A 14,055-nucleotide genomic window follows, 5' to 3' on the forward strand; every position below is an offset into this window, starting at 1 on the left:
GAGCAGGTTGATTGTTTCCGCAGCAGAATAATCTGCATCACTTCTCGGCTTTATGAAATGGCTTTGCTGCTGCTATGTAATTCTACTCCAACATTCTATCTAATAAAAAAAAAAAAAAAACGCACTAAAATGTTTTCTCGCGATAACGTCGGCTGTGACGTGGCTGTGACGTAGTGGCTCAACTTGAAGCTCAGCCGGAGGAAAACCAAACATCTGGTAGAACCGTTCCAAAGTTCCAAACTTCAAGACGTCCCGACACGAGCCTGAGCTGCTCTGGTGACGTCACGCCGCAGCAGCCAGAAACCAGCCGCGCAGCCTTTCCGCCTGCTGCTGCTGCTGATGGAGCATTTCAAGCACTTTGTGGTGGCGCTGTGCGCGGCCGCCGCCGCCGGGGCCGCCGCGGTGGTCTTCGTGCTGAGGTGGGTCCTCCACTACAGAGAGGGGCTCGCCTGGGACGGGAGCCCGGCCCAGTTCAACTGGCACCCGCTTCTCATGCTCAGCGGGTTCATCGTGCTGCAGGGGATCGGTGAGTCTCCGTCGGGAGGCGGTGACGCACGCGCGCGTGCCTGGCCACGGCGCGTTGGATGAAGACGCACTGAACGGGCCTGTCCTCTTGCAGCCATCATCGTGTACCGCCTGCCCTGGACCTGGAGCCGCAGCAAACAGGCGATGAAGCTCGCCCACGCAGGCCTGCACCTGCTCGCCTTCGTCCTGGTGGTCGTGTCTTTGGCGGCCGCATTTGACTTCCATCATTACGCTCGAATCCCCAACATGTACAGCCTGCACAGCTGGCTGGGCTTGATGGCAGTGGTGCTGTTCAGTCTACAGGTAAACGGATAACCCTAACCGGTAGTTCTAAAACGGCTTTCTCCTAAAGGCACTGACGGTAGCGTGTATTAGTACAGCAACAAGGCGTGTGTTTGTGTCCTTCGAGCAGCTCGTGGTTGGACTTGGCTTGTACCTGCTGCCGGTTTTACCGGCCTCCTGGAGAGCACCGTTCATGCCCGTCCACGTCTACACTGGCCTCGGACTCTTTACCGGCGTTGTAGCTGTGGCACTCATGGGTATAACTGAGAAACTCATTTTTGGCCTGTAAGTATAAAAACATTCAAAGTTAATTTGTGATATGTTATTATTACAGAGTGTTTAACTTTAGTTATTCTACTTATTCACAAAGGAACAACCCCAAATACAAGGACTCGCCCCCAGAGGCAACTTTCGTAAACGTCCTCGGGCTTCTCCTGGTGCTCTTTGGAGCGCTTATCCTTTGGATCGCAACTCGATCATCTTGGAAGCGGCCCAGTGACCAGAACCTGCATTCCTTGCATACCAATGAGGGAGGCCAAGACAACCCCAGCAGAGAGACAGTCCCGTCTCAGCTACCTGAGCAAAGTCCCGTGGCCTTCGGGGACCTCGACAAGCGTGAATAAGGAGAAAAGCTGATTGTGAGCTGATAATATTCTCCATGTGGAACGAGCAGAAGTGTAATGTTTATGTATCGTCTATTCTAGTCTATCCAAAGAAACAACTCTATTTTTGCAGATCTTTCTTTCTCTTTTACTACTTGTATTTTATTTTGGCTACATCTGAAATAGTTTTTACCTGTAACATTTACCATTATAAGAATAGTGAACTACTTTATAACAATTTATATTTTAGGATTTTTCTATTCTCAATTTTTGGAATGTGTTAAATACATGTTTGCTCCTCAAACTGTTGTTTTACGGTCCCTTTGTGTTTATAAGCTTATCGTATACTAACCACAGAACAGTCGATAAATAGGAGTACATGTTTTATTGTTGCTGCTGCCACAGTGCGACTGTTCCTGATGCTTTTCTCTGTTACCTACTAAAACAACATTCGTTAACAATATAACCAAACACAAGAATTAAAGTTTCATTATTAACGCCATCTGATGAGTTTCGATTAAGTTCAACACTGAAATTGGCCGCGGCTCAGCCACGTCAACGCTAAATGCCGTTTTTGGCCCATCGCAGCTCCCGTAGTTTCATTGGCAGCCTGTTTGTTTTGGCTTGCCTGCTGTTAAACCAAGAATCTGGTCTCAGGTAATCTCAACGTTAGCGTCGCTCCAGCTGTAGCATCGCATCTGCGGTAAAAACAACATATTTTGTGTTAGTTGCTATTGATTGATTCATTGTGCGGTGAGAGTAGGGCGCATGACGACACCAGGCTCCGGTGACAGTCTGCTAACCAACAAAGCTACCGCTAAAGCTCCGACTAGTTCTAGCTGTCTGCTAACCAACAAAGCTACCGCTAAAGCTCCGACTAGTTCTAGCTGTCTGCTAACCAACAAAGCTACCGCTAAAGCTCCGACTAGTTCTAGCTGTCTGCTAACCAACAAGCTACCGCTAAAGCTCCGACTAGTTCTAGCTGTCTGCTAACCAACAAAGCTACCGCTAAAGCTCCGACTAGTTCTAGCTGTCTGCTAACCAACAAAGCTACCGCTAAAGCTCCGACTAGTTCTAGCTGTCTGCTAACCAACAAAGCTACTGCTAAAGCTCCGACTTGCTGTAGCTGTCTGCTAACCAACAAGCTACCGCTAAAGCTCCGACTAGTTCTAGCTGTCTGCTAACCAACAAGCTACTGCTAAAGCTCCGACTTGTAGCTGTCTGCTAACCAACAAAGCTACTGCTACTTCTACAACATCAATATGGAAGATGCATTTAACTCTGTGTTACTTCTAAGCGTTTAGTGGCTACATGGACATAAATGATCTCTCTGCTATCTTTAGCTAGCTGTAACAAGGCCTTGTTAGCACCGGCACGGCCGACTGCATGCTACTGTGCGGAACTACTTCATGATTACTAAAGTAACATTTTATGACAGCACAAACATGGCCAGCGGTGAGATGGCGCGTTAGCAGCCGAATATTTCTGCACAAATAGCCGAGACGTAACGCGATGATGCACAAATACGAGCTGCCGGGTGGGGCTCTGCTTGTTGCCTGTCAGCGACTGGTCAGCCTGGTTGTGTTGTGTCAGTCTCAAAGTGTTTTCAATGAAACACAAAGATAACAATGTTGTTTGCACACAGCTGTGACGTCATGTCTGATAAAAGTGAGCTGAAAGCAGAGCTTGAAAGGAAGAAGCAGCGTTTGGCACAGATCAGAGAGGAGAAGAAAAGGAAGGAAGAGGAGCGCAAGAAAAAAGAGGTACTTTTCCCGCGTATATATTAGTATTTTGTAATTGAGTAATGGTTCAGTTTTAGTGTTTCAAAGTATTTTAAAATCAAATTTAAACTCACTCTCTTAGATGCTGAAAGAATACATTGAAATCCACTTCATCCTTTTTCTTTTTATACTACAATAGCCCCTCTTTGATGACCACGATGATGTGGATAGAAACATTCAAGTTGTTTCGTGCTGCAAAAAACTATTCGACTTGCAATTTGGTTTGGAATTTTGGAAACAAAGTCATGACCAAAACTGTTTATTTTGCATAGATCGGTGTCCGTGCCCAATGTGTTACTGCGGATCATCATGCCACGCTTGATACGGCCGTTAAGGATTACAGATTACATCAATGGCTGATTGCTTGTCTCCAGGCTGAGCTATTGAAAGATGCAGCACTTCAGCAGGATGATTCTGACCTGGAGAAAAGGAGACGCGAGGCCGAGGCTATTCTGCAGAGCATGGGCATAACCTCAGAGGTTTCTGTCGGTATGTTTTATACGAACCTTTTGGTGGTTTGTACATATGGAGCTGCTTTGAGCAACACTGTTCAAGTCTATAATCTTAATGATAAAAGTCATGGTCCACAGGGCCAACATGTCTTTAACAGGTCTTGTTTTATCTATCCTCTTTTATGTAACATTCATACTGGGTGAATAGTGTGTTACTTTATATTCCTTAAAGCAAATCGAGCCGATGGTAATGTGGTGAAGACCAGGCTGAAGTAGGGTTGGCACTAAGAGCTATCATTTTAAATCAGTTCGTCTTTCTCTCGGAATCTGTTTGTCAGGAATGTCGCGACAAAACAATGAAAATAAAGCCTCAACATGAGGAAGCTACCTAAAAAGTGGAAAGGGCGTTTTGACATGATGCAGTTTTTAAGACTTTCTGTTGGAAAGGCTTAATACAAATAAAAGAAGCATGTTATAAAGAAGTAAGCTCTTTGAACATGGGTTATTGTTGCCAAAGTATAAACAAACACTTCCTGCTTTTTAAACGTCACCAACAGGTGGCAGCAGAGATCCGTCAGAAATGATTGCTGCGCCTCTGGGACGCAGACCAATGAAAAACGTCATCGTTACTGTCTGTCTGTTTTACTGCTTTGATTAAACATTTATTTAACAAAGACGTGACCAGTGGGATTGATCAAAGCTTCTTGGGTTTATTTGTAGACGCTTCTATTTCTGACTTTGCTAAGAAGGTCAAGCCTTCATGCACAAGGAAACAACGAAGCTGCTGCTGTGCCGGATTCATTTGTCTTCAGCTGTGAGTGACGCTTGTTCTTCACATTTTAACAAATCTTTATTGTCCGTCTGACTGGACAGTCCCTCCTCCCATCTCCCCAACTACCAAATCTGCTGGCACACCGAGTGAGACAGGAAGTCAAGATTCTGATGGAGCTGTGGGACCCAGGTACACACACGCACACACACACTTCAATTAAAGTGGGACTAACAAATGTTTTCTCTTATTTCATGGATGGCACATTACAAGGCTCTGGACGATGTCAACGTTCTTAATGCGGAAGGACTAATGGTTCTTTGTCCACCTAAAGCAAACGTCTCTGCTGCATGTGTCCACTAACAATGTCTTCTTGTCCCACTTGCTCATCCCAGCAGGACTGATTTCCTTGTCAGCCTCTGAAGCCACTTAAACTCTGGTTGTTGTAAATTAAATGAGTTCCGAGGCGTTTTACATTTGGTCTTACTTTGTAAGCTTTGCATAAAGTTCATCTTAATGAGCAGACGGTGAATGTGCTTAAAGGATTGAGAAGAATCTTCCTGATAAATCCTCGTACCGATAGAGTGAACGATGACGAGTTTATCCCGACTGAGGGCGGCGTGATGCCTGGGGGACATCTTGACCCCTAATTAGAGTCCCTTCCCTGGGTCGATGTAAGCACCCCCGGTGTCCCCTCAGACCCGGGGACCTGTTCCCCTTACCTGTCGACTCATTTCCTAAACACACGGAGGTCATGCTCTCTCCCCGAGGGTTCTCGCCCTCTTTCGCTCAGGCTATGTCCCCCAACAGGCTGCACTTTGCACCTCCTGCCACCACACTGCTGAGGGTCTGTGCATTCATACACGTAAACCAGATGCAATCAAAGTCGAGCTTAATTTGACCAGAACATACCCCCAAAGGAGCGATGTGAAAGTGTGTTTTAATAAAGCCAAGCGGCATGCTGCGTGCCGTGACGCTAACGCTCTCTCCTCTCCTCATTAATGCCGCCTGGGACACTAAGCAGGACTCTGCACTGGGACTCTGACCCGTCCACTCTCCAACTTCACTCTGAATCTGAGCTGGGGTACTGGACACTCTCTTCTCTCCTTTCCTGGTCATTTTCCCTTCTCTCAATCTATGGCATGACTGCGTCGTCTTTCAAATTCATGACTCGGGTATTTCCAACGATCAAGTTGTGCACGCAGGAACGGTCAGACATCGCCCTTTGAAGAATTCCCAGCTGTTGGTAAACTAACCTGAAGAATTAACCATTTTATTCTTCATTTTCTGAACTTTGATTAGCATGAGATACTAATCATACAAGCAGAAGAATTAGTGACGTGACTTTTAGCTGAGCTTTTTGCTGTTCTTCTCTTTGCGATGTCAAATTCCACGTTTTTCTGTGCTTCTAGGCGTCAAATTCCAAAACTGGGAATGGCAAAGGTCACGCAGGTGAACTTCCCTCCACATGCAGCTGTGTCCTACACCAAAGAGACGCAGACGCCCAGCCTGACCCAGCAGAGAGAAGGTGATGCCCCCCCCCCCCCCCCCCATAGTGTGCAAACTGACCTGGAGGGAATGACAAACTGTGCGGAGGCATGAAGATAACAAAAGTTGTGGTCCCGTAAAATGCAGTTTGATTATGTTTAGGCTCTGTGCCTGGAGGATTATTCCTGAGGGGGGGGGGGGGGGGTTGGTGGGGAGGATGTGAACCCAGAGGACTGTGCTGCCCCCCCTGCAGCATGTCGACGTGACTGTAATTGCTGCTTTCATGTGGTTGGCCATGGAGGATGTATGAGCCCCTAACGTGCACATGCTGAACACATGCTTGGTCTGTAATTTAAATAATGGAGCAGATTCTATGTTCTGTTCTGTAATCAGAACGAGCGCTTCCACTGTTAGCAGCTTCCTTCTGCCGCTTTGCATTAGCGGGAGCCTGGCTAGGCCTTTAACAGTGCACTGGCCGTCAGGTGACGCGTGGGACACGGCGGGCGAGGGACACGGCGGGCGAGGTGTGGGACACGGCGAGGCGCGGGACACGGCGGGCGAGGCGCGGGACACGGCGGGCGAGGTGTGGGACACGGTGGGCGAGGCGCGGGACACGGCGAGGCGTGGGACACGGCGGGCGAGGCGTGGGACACGGCGGGCGAGGCGTGGGACACGGCGGGCGAGGCGTGGGACACGGCGGGCGAGGTGTGGGACACGGCGGGCGAGGCGTGGGACACGGCGGGCGAGGCGTGGGACACGGCGGGCGAGGTGTGGGACACGCAGCCACAGGAAGATGACATTGTGTGAGTTTGTGGACGGCTGTGAGGGAGTGAAGGATGAAGAGCATCCTCTTCCTCTGGTTGCCCTTTATCTTTAAACACTAATGGCTTCTGCCAGCTGTTCAACACGAGCCCCTCCCCCTTTCCTCTCTGCCACTATGTAATCATTTCATCAACTCCTCGCTCCCCGTCTCCTCCCTTCATCGAACAGAACAGAACAAACCCGGTGACATTGTTCACGCCATCGCTCCTGGCACCCCCAGCTCCTCCCCTCGCCACATTTTCTGATGTGCTGGGTGGCGTCTGGCCCGTTCTCTGATTGAGCGATTTATCATGTTGTCAAAGGGAGGCAGCGGCGCGGCACCCTCGTCTCAAGGTCAGCGGGCGGTGGCGTTAGCGGGAACGGCTGCGGCTTCCATTCCGGGGCGGGTGGGCGGCGTCCGCACGCCGTCTCCCATTGGAGGGTTTTAGCATCACCTGACCTGCTGACCCAGTTAAACCCCTGCACACACCTGTGGGCTGGAGGACGGTGTTCTGCCTCACCAGGCGAGCCGGTCGGGTTCCTCTTTGTGACCACGCAGCAGCGTGGATGCTAGCTTCGGTTTTAACGTAGCATCAGCTCGCATTCCTCAACAAGAGGCCGTAATCATGAAGTAAGATGTTGTTTGGGGTGGGGGGGCTGGTGGGGGGCCGCTTTTTAAAAGGCTCATCAGGAATAATGATCTGCAGAGCAGTTCAGTAAATCTCATATTTAATTGATCGTTTTAATCACTGATCTCAGAGGCAGGTCGCTAAAGCTCTGAACGGCCTTCTCGTGTGAAGCGCCGCTCGTAATTGTGGTCAGCTTTTATCCTCTTGGTGATTAGTACCGTTAAATATCTATTGTGCCGCTCCGCCCTCCAGCAGCTAATCAGTGCAGCTCTTTGATCCAGCAGCCGGAGCGGAGTGGGTTTCATCGCTAGCGTAACTGTGATTAAAACCGATCAGCTCACGAAGGCTTTGTCCAGTAAGCTGCTGATTGGCTGCTTGTTTTTGAATAGCTGCACCTTTCTGGTACAGGTAGAGCGTGCTGGCTGTGGGTTCCTGCCTGCGATCGTTGGACAGCGATAGACTCCCGTTCCCCGACCCCTGACCCCTGATCCTGGACCGGGTTGTCGGGTCGACCCGAGTCCGAGCTCATATCAGCGTTCTGAGTTTCCGTGCAGTCGGTGCCGGACGTCTGTATTCAGCTGTTCTGTGATTGGTCGACCCTGCAGACACCTGCAGCATCGCTGGTGGTATACGATGCTTGCATTAATACACTGCCCCCCCCCCCCGTTCCTGTCTCCCCCAAAACAAAAGCTTTTATTTCTTAAGTGGTGAACACGGCGTAATTGGGGCTACGTATGGGACACGGCTGGTCCGGGTGAATTCTGTTAAATGCAACCCCCCCCCCCCCGGCGGGGTCACGAGGATCACTAGCTTTTCTCCAAATGGCCGTTTGGGCTGGCAGGTGCATTACACCCTTTATTTTCAGATTGTCGACCCGCTCCTAAGGCCTGGCAAGTTGATTGCTGCGGCCTCGGGGGGGTGGGGGGGGGCTGGGACCGGCTGGGACCGGCTGAAAGACGGTGATTACTGTTTTCCTTTCAGCCTGATTGAGGCCCTTGAAGGGAAAGACTTTAACCTCGTCCTGTCGGCTGGTCCGACGTTGAAATGTCTCGTCGTCGGCCCCTTCGGTAAATAACCGGCTTCCCCAAACCGCCGCCTGGGACGGGATAAAGCGCCTTCTGGCGTTATCATCGAGATGATCTCAGTAGGAAGGAAGTCCTGCGTGCGTCTCCACGGCTCATGGAGACGCAGGAAGCAGGAAGCAGGCGAGTATTTCCTGTGGAACGCGTTTTGTCCTGCGTGGGCTGGGTGGCGTCTCAGGACGCGTGTTTGGATGAGGCAGAGCGGCGTGCCGCTCGCCAGCTGCTCTGGCCTGAGCGCTGTCGTACATTCACTGAGGCTGAATAGGAGGTGCCGGACCTCCTGCTGGGACGGTAATTGCTTCGGCTTCCTGTTCTGCGAGGAGCTTGTCTCGGGGCAGCCAGGCGGAAAAACTCTGTGCCATCTCCGTGCCACCTCTGAAGAGCACAAGACAATCCCAGCATCGCCACCTGCTTCTGCACCGCGCTGTCATCTGGCCAGACCGATGGGGCGGGCCCGGGGCAGCTGGGGGGGGCACCCGGAGGAAGCGGCTACACGTCCTGTTGAATGGCGAGGGACAACGAGACTCCCGCTGCGCCGTGGCCCTTTAACGTGGAGGACAAACGTCCCAGGTCCTTTTTGAGGAGCCGAGCGAACGCAAGGCGGAGGTCGTTTCCACGGAAGCGTCTGAGGAGGAGGGCCGGAGCAGAAGTGCTGCTGAGTCCTCGTGCATTTCCTGCTTCCGCGTGACCGAGCTGTTTACCTCGTGGCTTTTTGATCAACAGAGGAAGAAGAGGAGGAAGAACCGGCTGCGCCTCAACCAGCAGGTGAAGTTCAGTCAGAGAAACCCGAGGAGGAAGAGGAGGAGGAAGGTACAGCGCTACCGGCGCCGGCGCTGATGCACAATGAGCAGCGCTTAGAGCACGGCCCCTCACTGTGTCTGTGCCCTCCTTCCCAGCCCCCCCCCCGCGAGCTGACCGAAGACGAGAAGCTCCAGATCCTGCACTCGGAGGACTTCTCGACCTTCTTGGACCACAGCGCTCGTATTATTGAGCGGGCGCTGTCGGAGCACGTGGACCTCTTCTTCGACTACAGTGGCCGTGACCTGGAGGAGAAGGAGGGGTAACGATTGCACCGCTACTGTTTCCATGACGACTCGTCACGTGTTCGTATTGATCGGGGGGTGATTGTCCTTCCCCAGGGACATCCAGGCCGGAGCCAAACTTTTCCTCAACAGGCAGTTTGTGGATGAGCGCTGGTCCAAGCATCGAGTCGTCACCTGCCTGGACTGGTCCCCTCAGGTGCTGGAACGCTGCTCGCTCCAAGCCTCCAGTTAGAAGTTAATAAATATAATATAACATAAAAAAGCTTTCTGAATACGGCTTTACTTTCAGTCCCTCAGGAACAGTAAGTTCTGTCCCACAGCGTCCCTGTCCCAGTTTCCCTGTCCACAGCGTCCCTGTCCCACAGCGTCCCTGTCCCACAGCGTCTCTGTCCCACAGCGTCTCTGTCCCACAGCGTCCCTGTCCCACAGCGTCCCTGTCCCACAGCGTCCCTGTCCCACAGCGTCCCTGTCCCACAGCGTCCCTGTCCCACAGAGTCCCTGTCCCACAGAGTCCCTGTCCCACAGAGTCCCTGTCCCACAGAGTCCCTGTCCCACAGAGTCCCTGTCCCACAGAGTCCCTGTCCCACAGCGTCCCTGTCCCACAGCGTCCCTGTCCCACAGAGTCCCTGTCCCACAGCGTCCCTGTCCCACAGCGTCCCTGTCCCACAGCGTCCCTGTCCCAGTGTCCCTGTCCCACAGTGTCCCCCGGTTTGGGGCTGTAATGACTCGTTTCATGTGAGTCCCTGACAGTGATTGGACACCGACTCCCACCCAGGTGAACAACGCTGCCTCTGCCTCTGCCACCAGGCATCAGGCGGCTGAGGTTAATGGCTCCTCTGCATCTGGGTAGTGTTTGGGGGGGGGGGGGCTCTGCCCGGTCTGTGCGGTTGAATAAACCTTTGGGTTCCCAGTGAGCTGCTGTGTTTCAGAGCTCTGCAGCTTTTGATCACATTTAGGACAGGAAATAAAACATGTATTTTATTTTAGCAAAGTTCTTAGAGGAGTCGTACGCTTCGTGGAGCAGGGCCTGGGGGGCAGGTCTGCCCCCCCTCACATTCATCTGGGCTGATTTTTGCTCTTCCTGTCATCAGTTTCCTGAACTCCTGGTTGCCTCGTACAACAACAACGAGGACGCTCCTCACGAGCCGGACGGCGTGGCCTTGGTGTGGAACATGAAGTACAGGAAGACGACTCCGGAGTACGTCTTCCACTGCCAGGTACGCACCGCAGCCCCCCCCCCAGCCTCCCTCTGGGACCAGAGAGGAGCATCTGCATCCTCACAGCCCTCACCCTCCTGCCGTAGTGTGAGCTGTACAGGCGTCCCACGCCACCACATCTGTCCACAGATGTGTAGCACGGGAGCAGATGGGTGTGTCAGCAGGGCTGGTTATCAGATGCGTCTGAACAAGGGCCCTGTGTTCAGGGACGCAGCCCCCCCCCCCACCGGGCCAGGCCTTGTTAGAACGCCTGCCCCGGGGCTGCTGAGTAGAACCACATGTTCCAGAGCGGATGCTGCTCAGACCCAAATGAAGGAGTGAACGGATTCTACGGGCCTCCAGTGGTCGAGAGGGTCGTCCTATGATCGAGAGGTTGGGGGTTCGATCCCCGGCTCAGGCGCATGTTTACACTGTCGTTGTGTCCTTAGGCAAGGCACTTCACCCACATTGCCCGGGCGCATGCTGTAAACCAAATTGCCCTCCAGGGGACAGATTAATAAAGTATTAATGAAGTATTATTATTACAAGTCGGCTCGGAAGAATTCACTCCGTCGTGCTTCTTAACGAGAGACCACGGAATGGTCTCTCGAGCAGCATGAACGGCGTGTTCAGGTGCGTCTCGTGGACGGCGTGTTCAGGTGCGTCTTGTTGACGGCGTGTTCAGGTGCATCTCGTGGACGCCGTGTTCAGGTGCGTCTCGTTGACGGCGTGTTCAGGTGCGTCTCGTGGACGGCGTGTTCAGGTGCGTCTTGTTGACGGCGTGTTCAGGTGCGTCTCGTGGACGCCGTGTTCAGGTGCGTCTCGTTGACGGCGTGTTCAGGTGCGTCTCGTGGACGGCGTGTTCAGGTGCGTCTCGTTGACGGCGTGTTCAGGTGCGTCTCGTGGACGGCGTGTTCAGGTGCGTCTCGTTGACGGCGTGTTCAGGTGCGTCTCGTTGACGGCGTGTTCAGGTGCGTCTCGTTGACGGCGTGTTCAGGTGCGTCTCGTTGACGGCGTGTTCAGGTGCGTCTTGTTGACGGCGTGTTCAGGTGCGTCTCGTGGACGGCGTGTTCAGGTGCGTCTCGTTGACGGCGTGTTCAGGTGCGTCTCGTTGACGGCGTGTTCAGGTGCGTCTCGTTGACGGCGTGTTCAGGTGCGTCTCGTTGACGGCGTGTTCAGGTGCGTCTTGTTGACGGCGTGTTCAGGTGCGTCTAGTGGACGCCGTGTTCAGGTGCGTCTCGTTGACGGCGTGTTCAGGTGCGTCTCGTGGACGGCGTGTTCAGGTGCGTCTCGTGGACGGCGTGTTCAGGTGCGTCTCGTTGACGGCGTGTTCAGGTGCGTCTCGTGGACGGCGTGTTCAGGTGCGTCTCGTTGACGGCGTGTTCAGGTGCGTCTCGTTGACGGCGTGTTCAGGTGCGTCTCGTTGACGGCGTGTTCAGGTGCGTCTCGTGGACGGCGTGTTCAGGTGCGTCTCGTTGACGGCGTGTTCAGGTGCGTCTCGTTGACGGCGTGTTCAGGTGCGTCTCGTTGACGGCGTGTTCAGGTGCGTCTCGTTGACGGCGTGTTCAGGTGCGTCTTGTTGACGGCGTGTTCAGGTGCGTCTCGTGGACGGCGTGTTCAGGTGCGTCTCGTTGACGGCGTGTTCAGGTGCGTCTCGTTGACGGCGTGTTCAGGTGCGTCTCGTTGACGGCGTGTTCAGGTGCGTCTCGTTGACGGCGTGTTCAGGTGCGTCTTGTTGACGGCGTGTTCAGGTGCGTCTAGTGGACGCCGTGTTCAGGTGCGTCTCGTTGACGGCGTGTTCAGGTGCGTCTCGTGGACGGCGTGTTCAGGTGCGTCTCGTGGACGGCGTGTTCAGGTGCGTCTCGTTGACGGCGTGTTCAGGTGCGTCTCGTTGACGGCGTGTTCAGGTGCGTCTCGTTGACGGCGTGTTCAGGTGCGTCTCGTTGACGGCGTGTTCAGGTGCGTCTCGTTGACGGCGTGTTCAGGTGCGTCTCGTGGACGGCGTGTTCAGGTGCGTCTCGTGGACGGCGTGTTCAGGTGCGTCTCGTGGACGCCGTGTTCAGGTGCGTCTTGTTGACGGCGTGTTCAGGTGTGTCTCGTTGACGGCGTGTTTTTTGCTCTCTGCCAGTCTGCTGTCCTGTCGGCCGCCTTCGCCAGGTTCCACCCTAACGTGGTGGTGGGGGGCACGTACTCGGGGCAGATTGTTCTGTGGGACAACAGGAGCAGCAAGAGGACCCCGGTGCAGAGGACCCCCTGTCAGCCTCGGCCCATACGGTACGCCTGAAGACGGAGCCAGCGTGCTGGGCCTTTAGCCTCCAGGTGGCGCTGATCAGCCCCCCCCCCCTTTCTTTCACAGCACCCGGTTTACTGTGTGAATGTGGTCGGAACCCAGAATGCCAACAACCTGATCAGCATCTCCACCGATGGGAAGATGTGCTCCTGGAGTCTGGACATGCTCTCTCAGCCCCAGGTAACGCACAGGAGGCGTGTCTTAGTTCTGGACATGCTCTCTCAGCCCCAGGTAACGCACAGGAGGCGTGTCTTAGTTCTGGACATGCTCTCTCAGCCCCAGGTAACACACAGGAGGCGTGTCTTAGTTCTGGACATGCTCTCTCAGCCCCAGGTAACACACAGGAGGCGTGTCTTAGTTCTGGACATGCTCTCTCAGCCCCAGGTAACACAAAGGAGGCGTGTCTTAGTTCTGGACATGCTCTCTCAGCCCCAGGTAACACACAGGAGGCGTGTCTTAGTTCTGGACATGCTCTCTCAGCCCAGGTAACACACAGGAGGCGTGTCTTAGTTCTGGACATGCTCTCTCAGCCCCAGGTAACACAAAGGAGGCGTGTCTTAGTTCTGGACATGCTCTCTCAGCCCCAGGTAACGCACAGGAGGCGTGTCTTAGTTCTGGACATGCTCTCTCAGCCCCAGGTAACGCACAGGAGGCGTGTCTTAGTTCTGGACATGCTCTCTCAGCCCCAGGTAACGCACAGGAGGCGTGTCTTAGTTCTGGACATGCTCTCTCAGCCCCAGGTAACACACAGGAGGCGTGTCTTAGTTCTGGACATGCTCTCTCAGCCCCAGGTAACACAAAGGAGGCGTGTCTTAGTTCTGGACATGCTCTCTCAGCCCCAGGTAACGCACAGGAGGCGTGTCTTAGTTCTGGACATGCTCTCTCAGCCCCAGGTAACGCACAGGAGGCGTGTCTTAGTTCTGGACATGCTCTCTCAGCCCCAGGTAACGCACAGGAGGCGTGTCTTAGTTCTGGACATGCTCTCTCAGCCCCAGGTAACGCACAGGAGGCGTGTCTTAGTTCTGTCCGTGCTCTCTCGGCCCCAGGTAACGCACAGGAGGCGTGTCTTAGTTCTGCTGTCCCGCTGTGCTACACAGGACAGCATGGAGTTGGTG

At 53.5% G+C, this 14,055-nt stretch overlaps 2 protein-coding genes across 2 annotated transcripts; both read left to right on the top strand.

The window, feature by feature from the left end:
• The first annotated feature begins 339 nt into the window (after window positions 1–339).
• Window positions 340–1,905, top strand: cybrd1 (cytochrome b reductase 1). The gene is made up of 4 exons (XM_068746639.1): window positions 340–526; window positions 620–828; window positions 938–1,092; window positions 1,178–1,905. The coding sequence occupies exons 1-4, from the start codon at window positions 340–342 to the stop codon at window positions 1,428–1,430; spliced, it is 804 nt and encodes a 267-aa protein (XP_068602740.1). The 3' UTR covers window positions 1,431–1,905.
• A 117-nt stretch (window positions 1,906–2,022) lies between these two features.
• dync1i2a (dynein, cytoplasmic 1, intermediate chain 2a) lies at window positions 2,023–13,429 on the top strand. Its single transcript, XM_068746445.1, is given in 13 exon segments — window positions 2,023–2,066; window positions 3,055–3,172; window positions 3,565–3,679; window positions 4,516–4,603; window positions 5,824–5,939; window positions 9,135–9,221; window positions 9,309–9,471; window positions 9,551–9,650; window positions 10,546–10,671; window positions 12,779–12,902; window positions 12,905–12,924; window positions 13,007–13,120; window positions 13,376–13,429. Coding segments are annotated over 12 exon segments (1,215 nt in total). The 5' UTR covers window positions 2,023–2,066; window positions 3,055–3,064.
• Window positions 13,430–14,055: the final 626 nt, after the last annotated feature.

This window comes from Brachionichthys hirsutus, chromosome 12 (assembly GCF_040956055.1).
Source record: "Brachionichthys hirsutus isolate HB-005 chromosome 12, CSIRO-AGI_Bhir_v1, whole genome shotgun sequence".
NCBI classification, from domain to species: domain Eukaryota; kingdom Metazoa; phylum Chordata; class Actinopteri; order Lophiiformes; family Brachionichthyidae; genus Brachionichthys; species Brachionichthys hirsutus.